The sequence below is a fragment of the Cololabis saira genome, chromosome 5 (assembly GCF_033807715.1).
Source record: "Cololabis saira isolate AMF1-May2022 chromosome 5, fColSai1.1, whole genome shotgun sequence".
NCBI classification, from domain to species: Eukaryota; Metazoa; Chordata; class Actinopteri; order Beloniformes; family Belonidae; genus Cololabis; species Cololabis saira.
The window spans coordinates 22817673-22839213 of NC_084591.1; the positions used below are offsets into that span (position 1 = coordinate 22817673).

Consider the following 21541-nt stretch of genomic DNA (forward strand, 5'->3'; position numbering starts at 1 on the left):
CTCTGCAGGTCGAGGAGTCGCTCGGCCTCCCAGTGGGTCCTGTGGAAGAGACCCGGCCCTGTCGCTGTTTCCTCTTCACTCCCCCCGACCCGCCCCGCCCTGTGTGCCATCTGGAGGGTTTTCCTGGTCCCCTCCTCTCCTCAGGATCTCGTGGTGCTTTCATGTTCTGGGGGACAAGCAGGACATCCCTAAAAAATATCAAAAGTTTATTGCAACTTGAGGCATCTCAACGATACGGGCGACATATCGGTGTGTTTAAAGTCGTACCACAAACACTGAAGATGTTGAGCAAAGCAAACAGAGCATTTTTAGTGAAGTTTGGAAAGAATGTGATTTATTTTTTTCAAAGGTTACGACATAGTTCAGTTCATAGTCAGTATGAATAGTTTTAAAATCTATGTCACTTCTTTTCTACTTGCAAAGGTCATCTAATGTGCAGAGTTTTTGATGTGACAGCTTAAGTTGGTGTATAAGGAAATAAAAGCAAACATTGATTGGTGGGTCATTGAGACATGCATCCTTTAAACAACTACAAATATACTACACATTTATGCAAGAGAGCTGTTTTTTTGCTATTTTTCATACCCACAATTTGGATGTGGAGAAAAACCAATGTTAGTGGTTCTGAATTTGTTTGTTTCTTTAAACCAACCATCTTTTTTCTCTTTCTTCACCTTCTTTCTTTAGACAAGGCCCATTTTTTTTTTCTTTTTTGAGGGGGAACCAAGAAAGGTTTTGGTTTATGAAATGTTTATGTTGCCTAAAAGTTGACCCAAACAGTGCTGAGATGCTCCATCTGGGGTTTTCTGTTGGTGTTGTGGCTTTTTTAAACTATTGCACAATTTTTAGTACTTTTCACCACAACTTAAAAAAAAAACAATCAACAGACTTCAGAACCTGGTGTGCTGTTTTTGTCACATTTACAATCAATTAACTGGATATACATTAGTATTATATACATTACTTAATGTACATTTCATGCAGCATCTCACCATTTTTGGAAACACGTGAACAGAAGACGCTTCTTCCTCTTAGACCTTTACGATCTCCTGCCCAGGCTCCTGAATGCATCATATTTCCCCGTACCCTCCCTGTCTCTGCCCCTTTCTCCCCCCCCCCTCAGGCTCCAGCATTATTCTCTTTCTCTCTCTCTCTCTCTCTCTGCCCCCCCAGCTCCCTCCCCCTTCCTGCCGGCCTCTCGGCAGAGGATGTCAGGGAGAGAGAGGGTGTGTGTGAGGGAAAAGAGGAAAGCCGTTAGTAGAATGGATATGTGCCCTCTCTCCTCCACCCTTTCTTCTCCTCCCTGCTCTTCCTCCTCTCCTCCACCTCCTCTCCGGCTCTCTTCGGGCTCCTCTGCCTGCGTTGCACCCTGGGCACCTTCAGTGCCGGCCCCTGGGGGAGAAGTGGTCTCGTCGGGTGGACGGGTGGCTAGAAACTGAAATTCAATGTCAGCTGGGGATCAGAAGAATGGTGGTGACAAACCTGAAGGTAAAGGCTCACACACACACACACTCACACTCACACACAGGCACACACTCGCTCGCCACTCAGTTTGCCTGTTAACGTTCGTGGATGGCCAACACCCACTCCTTCTAAAGTCTCTCAACAGCTGTAAACAAAGTGGAGCAGGGCGCTGCAGCGTTGCCTCTCCGTGACACTAATGAATGAACTCTGCAGTGTCATCACCCGTGAGTCGGCTTCAGGGGGATGTATTGATCCGTCGCCTCTCATTGCATCTGGCATCCTCTCTTCAAGTGATGAGGGTCCCTGAGAACAGGTTGAATGTTTTGTTTTAAGAAAATGACATGGTGGTGTGTTAGAATCTTCCTGCAGTCCAAATCCCTGCTTACTTGTGTTTGCTGAAGCTCTCAGTGCTGTCACAAGCTCCTCAGCTGGAGAGTTTGCACAGTTGTCATGTTCCATAATCAGCTCAGATTTCCATCTAAAGAAACTTGCTGCTTGAAAACAAACACTTTAGGCCTTACATACTCCACATCTCCCTGATGAAGATCCTGTGATGTAATCAAGAGCACCAGCTCACAAGGAAACCTCGTGGTGAGATGACAAATGAACTATGAATGTGGGCCTTTCCAAATGTGTTCTGCTCTAAAATGAATGAGGACCATTTAAAGGGGGAGTGTAATATTTGTATCACTTCAGTAGTTCCTGTCTGGAACATCCAAACTTTTAGTTTGGTTGAGCTTCTGAAAACCATCCATCAACCTGATTTGTGTTGTAATGATGGAGTCAGATGATCCTCTATTAAGTCTTCAGTAAGATCCCAAAAAGATGGTTCACAAATTTTGTGAAGCAGACAGCCATAAAAACAGTGAAGATATTATCTCTATTTCAAAACGGTATGAAAAAAAATGAACACACTTTACAGATCCTTTCTTTCAATGGTATTTTATGCAATATTGGAAAACTTGCTGGTTTTTAGTTTCTTAAGTGTGATAATTTGCTGATTTTCACCATCCCATTTAAAGTATCTTCAAGTTATGATCTGATTGGTGGACAAGTCACCTCATTGTGCAATTTGTTTTTTATTTATTTATTAGTATTTATCTAATTTCTGCAGGACAAATGGGTTCAAAAGCTTACTATTCAGCTCTAAGTAATTTGCACCTGTTTATATAAAAGCAGTGTTGATAGATTATCAAGATCTCAATGTAGTTTTAAACACTGCAGCCATGCAAACTTGCAAACATGCAAATGCAGACGAACAATTAGTAATTCACTTGAACGAAGAATGGACAAAAATGTGTTGCATTTGAGACATTTAATGTTTGACATTCAGCCGTTTTGCTAATCGGTCGATGAGTCTGTGCTTGTAGAGCTTAAAATCTTAGATGTGAAAATGTTCTGCTTTTGTTCTTAATAGATGATAAACTATTGCATAGCTTCAGTAAACTGGGGGAAAATATCGATATGGTAACTATCATCACCCGGTAATGTGGAGGGTTGTTGGTGTTTTTTGCACAGGTTTAGTTTAGGTTGTTAAGTCTCCATCCGACCAGCTGAAATGTTGAGGCTCTGCTGGTTTCCATGCCAACCGACCAGCAGCATTCTGGTTCACTGATCAGTGAGTAACCGCTGTATTGTCCTCTGTGTGCCTGTGCCTTGGACTTTGCTGCTGCAGCACCTGATAACGTGACGCTCATCACTTCCCAGCAAGTGGTTTATTGTTTTGCAGAGTTGCTGATGATCAGATTTGGTCTGGCTGGGAGACGGCAGTGTCCCATAACCTCCTCGGAGACAGAGACGTCCCTGTTGTAACTGAGACAGGCTTGCAACCCTAAACAAGGACCTCTGACTCCAGCAGATGCTGAAGCTTTACCGATGCGTACCGAGCATGCAGGACGGGCCTCTAAACATTCAGCTCTTTCTGCAGAAAGCAATGTGGCTAAACATTGCTTTCTGCAGAGTCACTAATCTGCACATCATCCGAGACCAATTAAGGTGCATAACTGAAGCAGTGTCATGCAACTCCAGCTGCACATCTGTCTGTCTTTAGCTGACGAACAGATGGGAAACGATATCCTGCTTACCTGACCGGGAGACTGACAACAGAGCCTCTGCTCTCTCGGCTATTAAAAGATAATCTCCATTAAGACACAGAGAAACGCTGGACTCAGACTGAGCGGCGTATCCCGTTCCCAGAACATCGATACTCCTTATAGATTCCTGTTGTTGTGCCTGCTCAAGAGTTATTAAGTAAGAGTAGGATGGGAATTTACCTCCTAATTGTGTGAGCGCACTTGTAGAGGAAGCATGAGGTCTAATGTTGATGTTGATTTAGACAGTTGCAGTGTGGACTGAAAGTTTAGCCTCTTCTCATGAAAAGAAAACACAAAAAAGCACAAAAGATATAACATTGACAACCCTGTAAAATCAAGCTGATCGACTAGAGAAAGAAATCTGGCTGCCAGTTCCTGTCCCATCAGCGTCTTGTGTGTCACCTCGTAATAATCGTTTTCTCACAGTTATTGAGATCAGGATCTCGGATGATGTCATCTCATTTCCCCTGCAGCCTCCACTGGTACAGTAGAAAGCTCGGCAATTACAGGTGAACGTTGTTTCTGGCTGCTGCGGAACAGATATAAAAACATCATTATATGAAGCAACACTCTATCATTCTCGACACGCGAGCTCCCAGCTGGAAGCAAGCCCCAGAGCGCACTGCTTTTTATTTCTTGGAAGCTGCTGTTGCAACAGAAATAATGACACATTGTGAGTCACTTTAGCTTGACTTGGAGTGTGATTGGCCAGTTCCCGCCTTCCTGTCCTGGGAAAGGTTGTGCCCCAAGTTCAAGGCGCAGTTTTCTTCATAGGACTTTTAAAACCAAAGAATTTGAAGTGTTCACTCACCGACTTGGTGCCACGTTTGTCCAGTTAGAGAAAAACTAGACAAAACTTCCCACCTGAAACTGTGCAGGCTGGTTTGGTTAGTTGTTATGAGGCTTTTCCTGTGTTTAAATCATATTTAGGTGCTTTTGTGGGACACAGGAAGAAATCCATCCATCCATCTTCTAAAACTGCTTCTTGTTCAGTGTCACGGGGGTCAGCTCTCTGGGATGGGAAGAGCGGCAGAGATACACCCTGGACAGGCTGTCCCTTCACATAGAAATGCCTATAAAGATATTCAGAACATGTAAATATAGTAAATACGGATAAATACTGTTTTTTATCCATGTTCTGTGTCATTCAAAGAGAAATTGGTAACAGTTATTAATGATGGATCTCTTTGGCCTGACTACTCTGCATTTTGTGTAACTGGTCTTTCTGAATTAGTGTTTGTGTTTAACCATTTTTATGTTCATGACTCCAAGCCAAAAATCGTTTTCTTTATTTCTTTACAAGACGCCGTTGCTGCTGCTGATTGTATTTCTGTTGCACTTGTTCACTCGAGCCGACATCATTCAGATGTGTGAACCTGCAACAGCATCCTGGACTGATTCCTGCTCTCAAGATATGATGTTTACACAAGGATGAATGAGGAAAAACATGTTTAAAAAACAGTTTTTCCTCCTTTTTTGACAAACATGCAATCTATGACCTTAATTGAACCTTATGGTAACAAAAATCTGTAAACAAAAGACATGGTGGTAAGTGTCCTGTGTGAGCAAGGCCCATTTGATTATAGTTTAAGATTTAGAATTACAGCTTAAACGTGCTGACTAAGTAAGTTCTCTGAGTTCACATTTTACTTAAAAGTCCATATTTGTAGGATATAAACATTGATGACTTTTTAATTTGGACTATTTTGTTAGTATTGTAAATTCCAGTCAAGAAATGTTTCTTAATCCCATCATCAATAGATAATTTTCTTAACATGAGACAGTTTTGACTAGATTTATGGGACATGAGGGTTATTTCTAGAGGGGCTGTGTTTGCAGTGGGGTGTTAATGAAAGCCCAACCAAACAAAATTGTATGGGTCACAAAGATTTCAACGATGCTTTAGTCCCATAAAGACATAAAACATGTCAGGATATTGTTCTCAGAAGAGCGCTGCCTCAGGTTTAAATTAGATAAAAACTCAATATGAGAGCAGAATAATCTGTTTATTTCTTTTTCATTCAGTTTTATTTCCCGTCAAATATTGACATACAGCCAAAACCAAGCAAAATCGTTATGGAAACCGATATTCTGTTTTCAATCAAAGTTTAAATCCCCATATCTTTTATGTTTCAATGTAATCTTTAAGATAAAAACGGGAAACAACTAACTGGCTGGTTATTGGTCATTTTTAATCATTGTCATCTTCCACAGAAAAACCCACATTAGTCGACCTCAAGATGATAAGTTCACAAAATACAAATTATTCAGTGCAAAAGTCAGTATTTATTGGGTCTTCCTTCATTACTAAGCACAGATTTACCTCTTGTTAAAGAGTCTCATACAGGTGTTGCAGTGATGTTAATTAGGGAGACAGGTTCCTGTATTTTAAAGGAGCTGTCTGTAAGAAATGGCAAAAACTGGTACTGCAGTCACTTTCAAAATATTGTTGAGCGGCGTGTACCCTCCCCCTCCTCCCCCCGACCAGAGGTTGCCAGGTTTTTCATCCAACACATTCGTAGCGGCTGCTGCGATAATTAGAGCCGAGCTGGCAACCCGGATGCCGAAACAATACTGACTTGGTGATTGGGAGATAGGTGGAGGGTGGAGCTTCAGGCTAAAACAAAAAATGACAACATAAACATCAGTTGAGGGCTGCAACTCCTCTTTTTAAACTGGAATATCCTGGCTTGAGTGCTGTTGTCAGTGACATAAGTATTTGAAATGAACATGATTTTTAAATGTCTGTTGACATATCAGGGTCATTTTATGATTCGTTTTATTAGTGCTCTTACATACAGCTCCTTTTAAAGAAAGTGGAAAATGAATATGGATGTTATTAAAACTTTGACAAAAGACTTTCGCATGGTAGGCTGCTATATAATCCAGAAAGCATCTCAGCAAACACCGATTACAGAACTGTACAAGTATGCAGCTCTCTTATATTCCCTGATTTAATTTGGTCTGAAAGAAAAAAACCCAACTCCCTGGAGTTGTCTCGGCTGCACCTTCCCATCACTGGTGCGTGTCTCCCTGCCAGACCTGGTGCCGAGGCCTGCGGTGTGGCCAGAGGTGGAGAGGGCGGAGTGCTTGGCCCGCGGCGCCGCCCTGAAGTGGGCGTCGGGCGTCTTCTGTCGGCCCGAACAGCTGGAGCGCCTGAGCCAGTACAGGAAGAGAGAGAGCCAGCGGACCACCTCGGTTCACACCAGGCTGAAGGTGAACACAAAACCCTGATGCTCTGGTCATCTCAGTGAGTCACCTCTACTCACACACATACCTGCAAATGTGCTTCCAGTCTCTGGTGCAGTCGTACCTGGAGGGCGTGGGCTGGGGTCTGGAGCAGCTGCGAGAGGCCCGGGCCGAGCTGAAGGAGGTGTCCCACACCCTGAGGGAAGCTGGACTGGAGTCGGATCAAAACGCAGAGGGCGTGAAATCTTTGGAGAGCCTTCGAGAGGCGTCAGTCAACCACTGCCAGCTCCTCGCTGCCGTCAGCAACCTGCCACGGCTTTACTCTGGTGAGAAGCCCAGACACACATTTCATCATGTTATGTGGGGAATAATCCATGTCAGCCTTTTCTTTGGGAGGATCTCTCCTTGTTAATGTGTAAGTAACGTCCTGCCGTCATCAGGAGCTGAAATCTGCTTAATTTTGACTGTTCTTTTCATGTAACAGAGCCCCTTTCAGGTAAATTCAAGGGGGGAATACATTATAACTGGTTACCTGGAAAGTGTTAACATCTTTGGATATTTGCAATCATTGTTCTGAATTGTATTTCTGTGCAAAATGTAGGAACTGATGGTGTTTCTTGTTTTACTTAGTTTTTCTTTCCCCACAAAGTAATTTCATTTGTCAAAACACATCTTTTTCCCATTTCAGTCCTGCAACGCATTCCAAAAATTGTTGGTGCAGAATCTATTTAGTGCTAGTAAGAGAAAAGATCAACACAAGAGCTTGACTATGTCAACAAATGCATTTCTCAAGCACAACAGTTTGGAGCTGCATTTACAAAAAAATTGCACTTGAAACTTTTCTCTACAAAAGATATCTTTCGTGTTAGCCTTTTCTGGAGATGGCATTAGCGTGTTTGGGCCTTGAGACATCTGGGGTGGACTGTCACGCAGTGATAACGTGTAGTCTGGTCCAATGAATCGGTATGTGCTCCGGACAGAGACAACAAGGACTATCCAGAACAGAAGTGAGGCTCTGTGATCCTGTGAAGCTGCAGCGGTGCCTTTAGCAAAGGTCAGGTACACGGCAGCAGTCATACAAAAAGTTACGTTGAGACGTTAGGGCAACATACTGCCTTCACAATGACATCTTTCAACAATCAACCCCATGTCCTGTGCAGATTTAAGAGGCATGGAGAGGTTATAAGTAACGGGCTGACTCCGACAGAGAATCTGTGGAGAATGTTATTATAAGAAATACCTTAAAAGAATGACCTCCCTCCAAAAAAAACCAACCAAAAACCCTTTTTCACACCTTAACACATGCCTGTTTGAAGAATGGGACCAAGTCAGAAAGTAAGTGAGACAACAAAAGAACAATACGGAGGATTTATTAACCTTTATCGTTTTATATCCTCAAAGTCATTTATGTGTGAAGGGTCGGCAACAAAGAGACAATATCTCTTTTGTCCCTACAATTTTGGCATGTGTTGCAGGCCTGAAATGCAAAAATGCATATTTAATCACCAATACAATTAATCTGATGAGGAAAAAATGTCTGCAAGAAAATAAATCATGTAGTAAATCATCAAGTACATGTAAGAATATCTGTGTTTTTAGTTTAGTCCCGACGTTCTGCGATTTGGTCATTAACTACCAGTTCAGGTGTAGAATCATAGTTGAAGAGAGTCTTTTCCATTAGATGCACACTAAGTATATTCGTAGGAAGCTCAAGTAGGTCACTGCACTGGGAAACAGATCCGTGTGACAAGATGACGCCGTCGTGTGGGTTTCTGACAGAAGAAGGAATGCATGCTCCCTTTCCAGTTCGTAGCATGGTGCTGGAGACGGAGCGTCTGGTGGAGTCCCGCCGGCTCCTGGAGGCCCACGCCCGCCTCATGGATCTGGAGCACTGGCAGGACGACATCCTCTGGCAGCTCCACGGCGCTGGTGGGACGGCAGGAAGTGTGCTCAGCACGGAGGATCAGGAGCTGGTGGCCAAGTATTTCTCCGGAGTCGGGCAGCTGGTGGACGCCCTGGGTGAGGAGGTCGCCCACACATTACTCTGTGATGCTGCTTGGTCATTTTAATAAGAAAACAAACTATACAAGGAAAATGAATAATGTAGAATGTGTAAAAACATGAAAACAACACACCGCCTGTGCTTGAGAGCTGAGGTCTCCAACATCCGCCCCGTCGCTGCAGGGAGGGAGCTGTGGGCGGTGGTGAGCAGCGCTCTGGCTTTGGCCCGGCAGAATCCCACGCCGTTCGTGTCAGCTGTGAGGATAGTGGAACGCGAGGAGGCGCTGGACCGAGCTCTGCTGGCAGAGAGGGGGGGGTCAGGAGCCAACAGCAGGCCGCCGCCTGCTGGACGACCTCGCCGCTGGAGAGCCTGCTTCTTCCAAGTCAGCAACGCCCCGTGTGCCTGGAAACATCCCAACGTCTCACTGATTCTCACCTGTGTGTGAAAGCTTGTCTTGTTTCACATCGCCCCCCCCCCAGGTTCTAGAGGAGGCGGTGTCGGCGCGGTTTCGGAGCGTTTCCTACCTGCACACCCGGGGTCCGGGTCTGGCGGGCCACCTGTCCGCCCTGCAGCACGCCATCGTGGCCGACCTGGACACGGTGCGTCACCTGCTGGAGCACTGCGTCCCAGAACACTACCAGCTGACCGGGGCTTACCTGAGGGCGAGCCACCGCTGCCTGCACACCCACCTGGCACAGGTCAGTGATGGGCCAGAGATGAGCCAGCGCTGCACCTGAACTACCTGCAGCTGCCGTCATTTTTGGCACATTTAATCTCTCACTTATCTCTGGATTCTTGCCTAATTACAATGATCATAATATAAGGCACAGGTCTGTTGTGATACTTTGTCGTAGTGTTGTGGGTCTGGATTGGAGGGATCTGGGGTCAACTTCAGCGTCCACATCTAACTGCTATTCTTGCCTAGGTTAGCAGCTGGGACCTGGAGAGTGGGGAGATTTTTGCCGTCCTCAACTGGGTGCTGCACATCTACAACAGGTTAGATTCATGACCTGCACTACAACAATGATGGAAATGACTTTTTACGTAAGAGAGACGTCATGGCTGATGTACAAGATGATGTCCTGAGTATTTTTCTCCTACTTCAGTCAACATATTGCACGTGGTTGTGTTACAAAGCTCCTTTTTGAGCGCAGTCTCTTCATATTCATAGTTTTGTGGAACTAAATAGATGGAAATGTTGACACCAATTGTAGTCAATAACCCCTGAAAGCATCTGTTACTAATATGATAGAGAGGGGTGGAGGGGGTCCAGTTTGGTGCCTTCAGAATTGGGTCTCTGCTTTTTGCAGATGATGTGGTTCTGTTGGCTTTATCAGGCCGAGGCCTAAAACATCACTGGAGAGGTTTCCAGCAGAGTGTGAAGCAGCTGGGATGAGAATCTGAAGCCATGATCCTCAGCTGGAAAAGGGTGGAGGGCTCTCTCTAGGTCAGGGGCCGTATTGTGCCCCAAGTGGAGGGATTCAGGTGTCTCGAGGTGTTATTCAGAAGTGGAGGACTAATGGAGAGGGAAATTGAGAAGCAGATGCAGCTGCATCACTTTGTCGTGGTGAAGAAGGAGCTGAGCTGAAAAGTGAAGCTCTCACTTTACCAGTCAGTCTACTGTACATTCCTACCCTCGCCGGTAGTCAGGAGCTGTGGGTGGTGACCAACAGAGAGAGATCCCGAGCAGCGGATATTAGTTTAATCTGCAGGCCATCTGGGCCCTCCATCAGAGACAGGGTGAGAAGCTCCATCCAAGAAGATGGATGGAATGATGGATGGACGGACGGATGGACGGATGGAGATCCTACAGCACTGAGAGCTGTCTCTGACACACACATCTGAACACACAGGACACGTCGGCCTGCTAGGGAATGCTGGACTGGCATTAAGATATCATTTTCTTTCACATGCGCTGCAGATGTTTGGAGTCATAACGACTCGCATGCTGGGAAATGACTGCACCCCAGTTAGGAACACTGGAGTGAGTTTGTTTGTTTTATTAAGATCCCCATTAGCTTTTGCAAAGCAGCAGCTATTCTTCCTGGGGTCTTCATACTCTCATGAGTGACAATACACTGTACACACAATACAAACCAAACAGAAAAAATACTCATTCACAAATATATACAGAAACACAAACATTCACACATACAAAACATATAAACAAGAAAACATACAAGACAAGCTCCTACATTGAATCATCATGAATACTTTGTTACATTGCAAAGATGCCATGACCCAACAATATGAGTTAAATATTTAATTATTTAATTAATTAATTATTAAATATTAATCCTTAAAATCTTGTGTTGAATAATAATCTTTTAGTTTCATTTTAAAACTTAGCACATTTTTCTGTTGTGTTACATAATCAGGAAGTGAATTCCACTCCTTAATTTCCTCTCTTAAATTTGTATTTAAATCACTAATTGTTTCTTCTGTTAAATAAATCGTACTATCATCTGCATACAATGCCATGTGTGTTTTTTATGTAATACCAAGGGGAAATCATTAGTAAAAATAGAAAATAAAAGAGGCCCAAGGCAACTTCCTTGAGGTACTCCATGTTTAACATACCTTATATCTGACTCACTTCCATTAAAATAAACCAATTGCTGTGTCTCGCTCAAATAACTCTTAGTTGTTAACAATGCAGAAGAAGAAAAACCATAACGTTTTAGTTTTTCTAATATTAACTCATGATCAAACGCTGCAGAAAAATCAAGAAAAATAGCTCCAATAATTTTCTTTTAGTAACGTAACGTAACGTAACAGCCAGCTGACGGATAATGGACAACTCTGCTTTAATATTGATTTCACTTCCACTTCCTGTTGGGAATCATGTTGTTTACTGAAGAGCCTGTAACGGTATGGATGGATAACCTGAGACAGTATTTTCCCTCTATGTACACTCTAATCTGCTTTTACACTAATGTACAGTGTAAACTAGAACAAGTTATGACTGTAGAACTATTTTGTATTGAACTGTGAGTTGTTTTGAAGAATGAAAAAAATAATGAATCACGGCCCCCGTTGATATTAATCCATTTTGTTGCTGGCATTTCTCTCAGCTGATTCCTCTACTTTAAACCAACTTCATGAACCCTGTTCCTCACTTTCTCTCTTTACGGTTTTAGATGGTTAAGATTTATTGGTTATATGGGAAACATTTGATTGTTTTTGTGACAGTGGGTATTGTTGAGGAATTTATCAAAACCAGTTCAGAAGTCCGCTTTGTGGTATAGTGAGTTTTTATTCAGTAGCCGGCGGTGAGCACATCTACACAGACGAGTGTCTGGTTGATATGCCGACCCAGAGTGGCTCGACGACAAGACTTTTATACCGTAAATTCAAGGCGCAAAAGGCAGGGAATAGACAAGCCAAGTGACAGACAGTCAGGTGTGATCTTTCAGTTTTGGGACTACCCCTGAGGGGTCAGGAAGTCCATATATGGTCCTCGTCTCTGCAGGGGCTGAAAGTCAAATCCACTTCCACGGTGCCTGTCTCGGCAGGGATGCAAGACGCCGGAACTTGCGTGACAATGTCTTGAGCATTGAATGAGACTGGAGCTGCCTGCAAGTCCTCGTCCCTGCAGGGGTCCTCAGGAAGCTGGAAGTTGCATGACAATGTGTCAAGCGGGGGTATGAGGCTGGGGCAGTCTGCAAGGCATCGTTGTCCCTGCAGCGGCCACGTGCTGTCACAATGCTTCATCAGTATATATAGTGCCACCTTCAGGAACTATACAAGTAAAACAAAAAGCAGCATTATTTAAAGTTGTCTGTGGAATGAATGAGTGGCAGTAAACATGCTAACAATCCTGTCCTGATCTGGGTCTGTGATGTAGCGGATCCCTGCAAATCTGCTCCAGATAAAATAGAACTGATCATTCTCTCCGGATGGCAAAAACCTGAGTGTGTTGATCTTGTTTTCCCAGCCCGGACATGATGGGTCACGCAGAGCTGGTGGCGGAGATAGAGAAGGCAGAGCTGGGTCCTCTCATCTCCACAGACGGACTGGAGCAGCTGCAGAGCAAATACGTGCAGAGTGTTCGGGTGAGTGGACCTCCAACATTTCTCTTCAAGATGTGATGGGAATCCCTGCGCCAAGACAGACATGTGAAAACTCATTCCTAAACTAGTAATGGTGGCTGTTCAGTGCCATAAGCTTCATAAGACATCGTATAGTCTATACATATAAGTCATTGCAGATGTCACATTCTGGGAAAGCTACACATTTAACATGTGTTGTGTGATACTGAGGAATATGATGTGTGTTTTGTTCTCTTAATCTGCAACAGAAGAGTGTTTCAGAGTGGATGCACAAAGCTCTGCAGGTGGAGCTGCAAGACTGGCAGAGAGATGAGGAACCGGATACGGACCATGAAGGTTTTTACCAGACCAGCCTGCCCACCATCATCACACAGGTGAGCGCTAACGCACCTCATCTGACTCAACCAGCGGAAGCAGCCACTGCTTAAACTACTCTTCTTGCTTTTGGTGAAGAATGGTAATGCTGTGAAGCGTATGTGCTGTAGCCTGTCATGTTAACTGTCAGAGGAAAGCCTTTACAGGTCAGGAGGTCAGATGCCTGTTTTTTTTTTTAAAAGAGCATTGTAAAAATTAAACATTCGAATGAACAATCTCCTAAAGTTTGGCAGAATGATGTACATCCTCATCTTAACCATCAGTATTAGCTTATTTATCTCAGCTTCTGAGACAAGAAATACATTAAATAAAAGCTTTTAGAGACGTTTAAACCTTTAGTCTTCATCATTGGTTAATCCCTTTGTGTTCATTGGTTGTGTTTCTTGAAGAACATGACATCATGTAAAGCCCACTCTGATCACGCCGGCCTATACAGAGAAACACATGCAGACGTCGCTCCGGGTGTGAATGTGAGTCACGAGAACAACACGAGAACAGTAAATCCCTGGGTATTAATGGTTAGTGTGGGAAGCCTCATCGGTATTGAAACTTTGAAGTCTGGCTTCGATCATCCACGCTTAATGGAGGCTGTTAAAGATGGCAGCAATGGAAGAGTAGTGACACCAAAAGTGAGAATTTTAATTCCATAGAGGACTTTTGATAAACATTACAGGCTGTATGCATATGCAGATATCTGCAGTTTAGTTTAGTCTTCCTCAAAGGTCTTGACCCTAAAAGGTTCATTTTACATGTGAAAAATGTAGATAAAATAAGAGTTAGAACTAGTCAGGGATCCATTAAAGGCTTTTTATAGTTATTATAGTTATTTATAGTTATACAGTGCAGTTTTTTATAGTTATACAGTAATATTATAGTACTTTGAGGTAAAATTATTTTAAATGTGTTGTATTTCACAGATCAGTTCTTAATCACAGACCTTTTTCAAGAGTTTTGACTTGGCATCAATGCATTTTTGATATTGTAAACGTGAAACCTGTTCAGCCTTTCAAATGGCAGGAACAGTATGAGGATGTCTGTTGTCCGACGTTTCGATATCCAAGATGCAACTCCAGATACTGACTGAAGTGAGAACGAGCTGAAAGCAGCTAATCTCATTATGTTTTGATTTCATCAGAGTTATCATCCTCATGCCCATCCTCTCCCCAGAGATTCTGCTCCTAATGTTATTATGTTTCAGCATTGCATCAGGAAAAGTCTGCATGCGTCTCCTTCATGACTTGCAGAAGGCATCACGCCTCCTGCCTCAGAGCTTGTTTTGGGTGAGTTGTGATGTCGTTATTCAACTTGTGTGGATTTACTTGGTGACACGTAGATGTTGGAGGAGAACGCCAGAGTAGCTCTGATGATTGGAGAGTCCCTGCGAGATCAGACCATACAGATGGGGCTGTACGAGATGGAGAACCTTCTCAACAGGTGTGTTTTACTTCCCTTCTGTTTGAATCTTCCATCTGGAAATATAACGCTTATTCTTGCTTTTTTTTTAAGTAGCATATAAAAAGTTTGGATATAATGGAAAATGCACAAAAATAATTTACAATGACTTTTATTTCCTTGCAAATTCCATGAAACAACAGATTAATTTAATGTGTTAATGAATTTCAGGCCAGTGAGTTATGGAGGAAAAAAGAAAAATATAATCATGATTTCTCAAACGGATGGTGTCAGCAGGTGATCGTAATATTAACTTGATCCAAAAGCAACATCCATGAAAATGCAAATATGAGCAGAGGATCTCAGATTTAACAAAAAATAGTTTAAGTTTTTAAAAACAGTGTTTCTGAAAGAAATATGAGAACAGATTTTATATTTCTGTCTTTGATATAACATGATGTCTGTTATTTACATGTCTGTGATGGCAGTACAGACATGTAAATAAATGGGGGGGGGGGACTTCAGAACCACCAATCTATTATTCAATATTATGATGCAAAACCACATCCAGCAAACACCACAAAGACTTGGCTGATGAAGCGGCGGATGCAGGTGCTGGACCGGCGTGTTTGTGAGAGTGTGAACAGAATCTTAAAAAGATAATGATGACGTCAACCCAGTGTTGCACACATTAAGAAATGTTTACAGGAATACTGGGACAAAATGAAAAGTGAAACACATCGATGCCAGGACAAATGTTAAGTGTTTTACGTAGAAATAAATAATAATAAAAAAAACTGTTTTAAGCTTTAACCCTCTACAGGGCAAGTAAACATATTTGGTAGCTTCAGTAGAACTAATTTACATCCTATGATGATTACAAATAAAGGTTATAAAGTAAAAAAAAAAGTCCTTTAATATTCTCCAATAACTCTCTAGAGTTGAAATTTTACCGTTTTAAAGGGGACCTATTATGGCATCTAATACCTATTTTAAACAGGCCTTGAATGTCTTAAAAACAAGCTTTTGATTGTTTTTGCTAAATAAATTACAAATTCAGCCACTGAGCCATGTCTTTATCTTCCCATTCTCTAACCTCATTATCTATGCGGGATTCTGAGTGGGCGGGGCTATGATAATGAGACACTGTGCTGATTGGCTGCCTGAATGACACGATACACCGCTACGAAAAAATGGCGGAAGCTCCGGCCGGTGGAGTTAGTTGTGGGCGTGGTTTCACACATCGGAGGCCATCCTATGTAAATCGCATTTTCGTTACGTAACGACGGGAGCAGAATCTGAACGACTCATAGAAGTCACATCAGACTGGACGGCTCATCCGGGCGGCTGTACAGACACTGCAGAGTTTGGTTGCTTTCCTCCTTCTCTGAGTTGGCAGGCTGAGGGGAGACCACTTTATATATGTTAAAGCAAGAAAAAACGTGTGTTTCATAATAGGTCCCCTTTAGGTTTCTTGACTGCCCAATAAAAGATTATTATCATTTATGTGCCTCTGTTGCAGGACTGAAATTATGAAGGGTTTTAAAATACGCAGTCACTCAAACGATGCTCTCTTTTTGTTTTGTCACGTAGAGCAGGTTAAATAGGTCGTAGGTCATTTCCACCTGCAGCCTGGGCATCACTTTGTAACTGACATTCTGTTCTGGGAAAACGGCAGGTTTCGAGAAGCTCTGGTGGATTTTGGGAAGGAGTATCGCAGGGATCCGAGCAACAACAAAAACAAGTTCTACCTCCACTACCTGCTGGCCTCCATCAGTAACTGCATCATCCTCAAGTAAGACGATCGTACAGACCGGTCAGAAAAACATCATTGCTCCATATGTGACCCTCCACCTCTCTTACATGAGCTGGTAACGTGACAGCGGGGTCTTGAGTTGGTTACATCAATGGAGGGTGTGTTCTTAAAACTTATCTCATCATATTCTCACGCTGTTTCCAGGACGACTTTTTAAATTAACAAGCAATCGATGGGCAACACAGAGCGGTAGTTCACGGTGAATTAGTTAATACAAAAAGGATGAATAAACATCCCTCATTTCCCAGTTTCTACTTTTTATACACATGTAGATTTTGACTAAAGCAGTGTATGTGATGGACTGGACTTCCTTTGGCTATCTCTGAACCTGGTGCTATCCTGGTTTGGACCTGGTGCTGACTCGTTACATCACTGGAGAACAGCAGTCAGTAGCACTGAAAAGGTGTATGCTGATGCAACTGTTTATTACTTTGACTCCTAAAAAATATTGAGTCATTCTTCAAACGAGAGGAATGACTGAAGTCCATAAATAAAAAGTGAAACTGTGTTAAAACCTCCTGAAAAAGCAGCTTTTGAACATGTTCCTTGCTTCACAGTTAAAGACGATTATAAATGGTAATGTTTCCTAAAAAGCTCGATTAAAGACTACTGGACCTTTCTGCTTGGTCCTTGGAGATGTTTCACCTCTCATCCGAGAAGCTTTTTTAGATGTGACTGATGACGAGTTTCAGGCTCGTGAGCTGTTGCACTGAAAAAAATAAATCTAAGCGCATGTAAATATAACATATTTAAATCTGTGATATTAACAATTAAAAATGAAGTTTGTTGCTTTACATGAATACATCTAGTTTTTAACTTAATCTGCATTTGTTCAAAAAACAAGACATTGTGCAATTTTTCCTTAACAAGCAGTATTTCTGTAATCCCAGGCTTTTCATTTACACACAAACAACAAGCAATGATCTTGTTGTATTTACCTTTCCTTTAACAATTTTAATCTATTGGGCAGATTGACCAACGTTTAGATGAAACATGCTTTATTTGTTTAAGTAGAACACCACAGTAAAAAATATCTTGCTTGATCTGCTTTAAAAGAATTACGGCAACTTTTTCCCATGAGATTTTTTATGTAGATCAAGAAAGAATAGTCTTTGTATAAACTACTTAATTATTAGTATGTACAAAATTCATTTGCAAGTAAAGTCAACTTAATTTATTTTTTGTTTTTTTTTCCCTTTTTTTCTATTTTTTCCTTTTTTCTTTTTTTTCTTTTTAAAGTCAACTTAATTTTGATAAAGTAAACTAAAGTAAACAATTAAGTTGACTGTACTTGCAAAATGTATTATTTACATACATAAAATTAAGTAGTTTATACAAAGACTAGTCTTTCTTGATCTACATAATAATCTCATGCCATCATCATGTTGACTTATTTTTTTTAAGTAGATCAAGCACAATATTTGTATCAGTGTGTCGGGTCATTTCAAGTGTGAATCACAGACTCAGTTGTTTTTGCAGAAAGTCCGTGGAGAGCCTGCAGCTCCAGCGGTCCTCCCAGTTTGCGGGCCAGTTCTCCAGGACTCCCCCGAACCCACTGGCAGCTCTGAACCGGGCGGTGCGGCGAGCATGTCGCCTGGTGATGGATCAGCTGCTGCTGGAGCTTCAGCCCTTCCTGCCGGGCCTGCTGACCCGACCCTGGCTGGCCCAGGGAGATCCCACCCCCAAGCTCTGCCGGGTCCTGGAGCATCACCTGGAGCTGTACAGCAGAGTTCGACCGCCTTGCCGGCAGGTACGGTTCTCGCTCTGCATTCAAGTTGTAGATGACTGGATGACTGGATGAATGAATGAATGAATGAAGAAGTTTATTGCAGACTCGTGGTCCATACAAAATCAAACCAATAGCATAGGAAAAAAAATACATACAAAACATAAAACCTGTCCAGCAGGGAGAGTTACAAATATAAGCTTTTAAGCCAATGTCTCCTGAGACGAGAGGAGTATCTGACACAGCTCTTCCCAGGGTCATTTATATTGACAATGATGCCATTAACAGACTCATCCAAACGGCACATGAAACTGTGCATTACATTTCTAAGAGCAGCTTGAAGAGTATTGACTCTTGCAGCTACAAACATCTCACTTGCACTGCACCATCTAGGCCTTTTGAGTAAGATTCTCATAGCATCATTATATGCAACTTGAAGTTTCTGGAAGCTTACTTTTTTATAACTTGACCACAAGTGGGCAGTGTAGAGTGGTGAACAATAAGCTCTAAAGAGATTAATTTTCACAGTTTCTGAGCACATGCTGAACTTGCGTGCGAGGATGTTAGCCTGTGCGTACATCCTGCGGCACTGTCTGTGGATATCATCATCATCATTCATGTGTTCTGTGATAAAATGGCCGAGATATTTGACCATACTACAAACATGGAGACCATTAAAAGATAATTTAAAATCAGGAAACATTTGCCCCTTGTCCTCTTTACTTCTACAGATTAAAACAACACTCTTCCTGGCATTATACTTGATATCATTATCAATGCCATACTCAGTGCATATGTTGAGGAGCTGCTGGAGACCAGCGCTACTTGGGCTTAGCACCACCAGGTCATCTGCATACATCAAATGATTTACTAGTTTATCACCCAGCATACAACCAGTTTTACAGGCATTCAAGAGTTTAGACAGATCATCAATGTGTATAAATTAAAAAGTATAGGAGACAAAATTGGATGGAGCTGATACCGTGATGATTTCACTCGCAGGAGAAACACTGTGGGTGTGATCCCTGCATGGAGTAAGGCACGCGTTAATCTGGTTCTGGTGTCTGCAGCGCCTGCAGGAAGAGGCCCAGTGGCTGATGGTGGTGGAGTACGTCAGGGCTCTGATGCAGAAGAGGCTGGTATGCCGTAGTAGCGAGGAGAGGAAGCATCTTGCCCAGCAGATGCTTCAGGATGACCAGCTCTTCAGAGAGCTCTTCCACAGCCTGGTGAGGACATTTATCCATTGAAAATGTCTCCTGCTCCTATGATCCAGAGATCCAGACCCACACCAACATGTGTCTGTCTGAGTAGGAAGGTGAAGGCTCCGTGCCTGAGGTGAATCCTCTGGCCTTGCTGCCCACGCTGGCTGACTTCATCCGACTCAAAGACCCAGGCATGCTCACTCTGGAGGTGTCTGGACTGGCAACCAAATACCCTGACATCAGGTAATCATTTACCACCTGATTGGTCAGTGTGCCAGTGGGATTTTACAGCCCAGTTCAGGGTTGATACCTACATGTTTCTGTCTGCTTTCAGTGAGGAACATGTGTCTGTGCTGCTGGACATCCGCGGTGACATCTCCAGGGACATCAGAGGAGCCGTGCTGGACCTGCTGGAGCAGAGCGCCCCCCCTCTGCCAGCGGGGTATCGACCCATCTTCACCGACATCCTGGTGCCTCCCTCCACCATGGCCTTCTGTCTGCCAACAGCTAAATGTGCATGACTGCAGGGACTCAACTGTTGATTCTGCAGCCGTGGCCTTCAAACCCACAGTTACAAAAGCATTATTCATATCTTGTCCCAGTCTTCTTCTATCATCCAGGTTTCTATTACCTGGAGTGTGAGGCCTTAAGGGTTGTTTTCTTATGTTTTCCAGAGATTTGAGCTGATGACTTGCTGGTTCGGGTCAAACTTAAGTTAAAGATGTTTCTTTATTGCCTTAAATTATATTTCATGCTGTAGCAATTAATGATCGTGCATTTCTGCAGTCTATCGTGCAGATTTAAGAACCTGGATAATAAATCTGCAGTGAAGAGCTGTAAACAAGAATAACTGATCCTTAATCAGTCAAAAAAAAAATTGCACTTATTAGCCCCATACTCATCTATTATCATCTTTGTCTTTTTAGGAGTTGGGTTGATTTTTTTAAAATTATTTTTAGGGGGGTAATAACATCTCTTTTTAGTGATTTTAATCCAGTCAGGAATTTATGTCTACTTTTTTTTTTCTATTCCTGTATTCTACCACCTCAGTGTTCAGATTTTTTGTAATTCAGGGAATGATTTTCCAGTGTGACCGAAACATCTTATTAGCAACATATGTAAACAAATCTAGGAGAGCTACACCCAGTAATTTCATTACAGTGCTGTTGTAATAATAGTAGGATGCAGGTACTGCTGCTCTTTCGTGGCTTTCTGCTATTTATTTTTCTATTAGGTCAATTGTCACATTAAAATATCACCCAAAAAGTCCAAAGTTACTATCAACACCTCTTGCTTGTATTGTTTCTTTTATGTTAAAAGCCTATGATTTCAAAAGATGTGAAGTAGTTTACACATAATGAGTTTCACTATCATTTAAGTGTCTTGATTGCCAGCCTCGTAATAAAATCTTTATTGGGGTCCACATGTCAAACATATTTAAGAAAATGCATCTATTGTAAAAAGCACTGTATTCATTTGTTTTCCACAAGAGGATTAATCTCGAGGCGTGGTATAGAGAAAACAAACAAATTAAAATTCAAGTTCAGTTGAACACAGTTTGATCCATGTTATCAATATCATGTAGTTCATTTAAGTGCTTTTTAAATATTGGCACTTTTGGGAGAAGATGACCAGATGAGGAAACCAACAGATCACAGGTGTATACAGACGATCATTTTACGGAGTAGAAAATCATAATAATTAAATAAGTCAAGCTTTGTTGTTTGAAGGATAAATGGTTTTTATTAGGTTGTAAGTGAGTAACTCTGGCTGCTAAATCATTATTCCTAAATTACCTTTAAAGTCCTTTTTGACATCAACTCGTCATGAAGTATTTTTCTCTTCAGTTTTGTTTTATACTCTTGTTTATAAGAGGATGTTAAAAAAATCCTTTAATGTCTAGAATGTATTTATTATATTTATATTATTCTTCTGTTTCCCCTACAATTGTGTTCTATTTTTTTTTCTTCATTTTTTTCATTTTAAATAAATATTTTCTGGTTTAATACCTACAAAGCACACTGTAAAGGCTGTTGCATAAAATGTTAAATAAATTCTGTATGAAATATGTGTTGACGTTATTAAAACATTTGGAGCTCTGGTTTACCGTGTTAAATACTCTCAATAATATTTATCATGACAGTCTCAGTTTTTGTACATTCACTTTTAATCTGTAATACGTGGTTTCTACTGATATTGACTTCTTTTTGATTAAAAATATAAATGTATT

At 42.0% G+C, this 21541-nt stretch overlaps 1 protein-coding gene across 1 annotated transcript; it reads left to right on the top strand.

The window, feature by feature from the left end:
- Positions 1 to 1226: 1226 nt before the first annotated feature.
- Positions 1227 to 21496, top strand: exoc3l1 (exocyst complex component 3-like 1). The gene is made up of 15 exons (XM_061721239.1): positions 1227 to 1488; positions 6598 to 6773; positions 6853 to 7072; positions 8553 to 8765; positions 8931 to 9130; positions 9228 to 9446; positions 9674 to 9744; positions 12686 to 12803; positions 13049 to 13174; positions 14509 to 14609; positions 16246 to 16362; positions 17863 to 18133; positions 19180 to 19335; positions 19421 to 19554; positions 19646 to 21496. The coding sequence occupies exons 1-15, from the start codon at positions 1446 to 1448 to the stop codon at positions 19830 to 19832; spliced, it is 2352 nt and encodes a 783-aa protein (XP_061577223.1). The 5' UTR covers positions 1227 to 1445; the 3' UTR covers positions 19833 to 21496.
- The last annotated feature ends 45 nt before the right edge of the window (positions 21497 to 21541 follow it).

Excerpts from the sequence above, each read along its gene's own strand:
- exoc3l1 (XM_061721239.1), top strand. The coding sequence starts at position 1,446 with ATGTCAGCTGGGGATCAGAAGAATGGTGGTGACAAACCTGAAG. Across the intron at positions 6,774-6,852 it reads CGGTTCACACCAGGCTGAAG|TCTCTGGTGCAGTCGTACCT; the intron begins GTGAACACAAAA and ends ATGTGCTTCCAG. Across the intron at positions 9,745-12,685 it reads GTGCTGCACATCTACAACAG|CCCGGACATGATGGGTCACG; the intron begins GTTAGATTCATG and ends TTGTTTTCCCAG.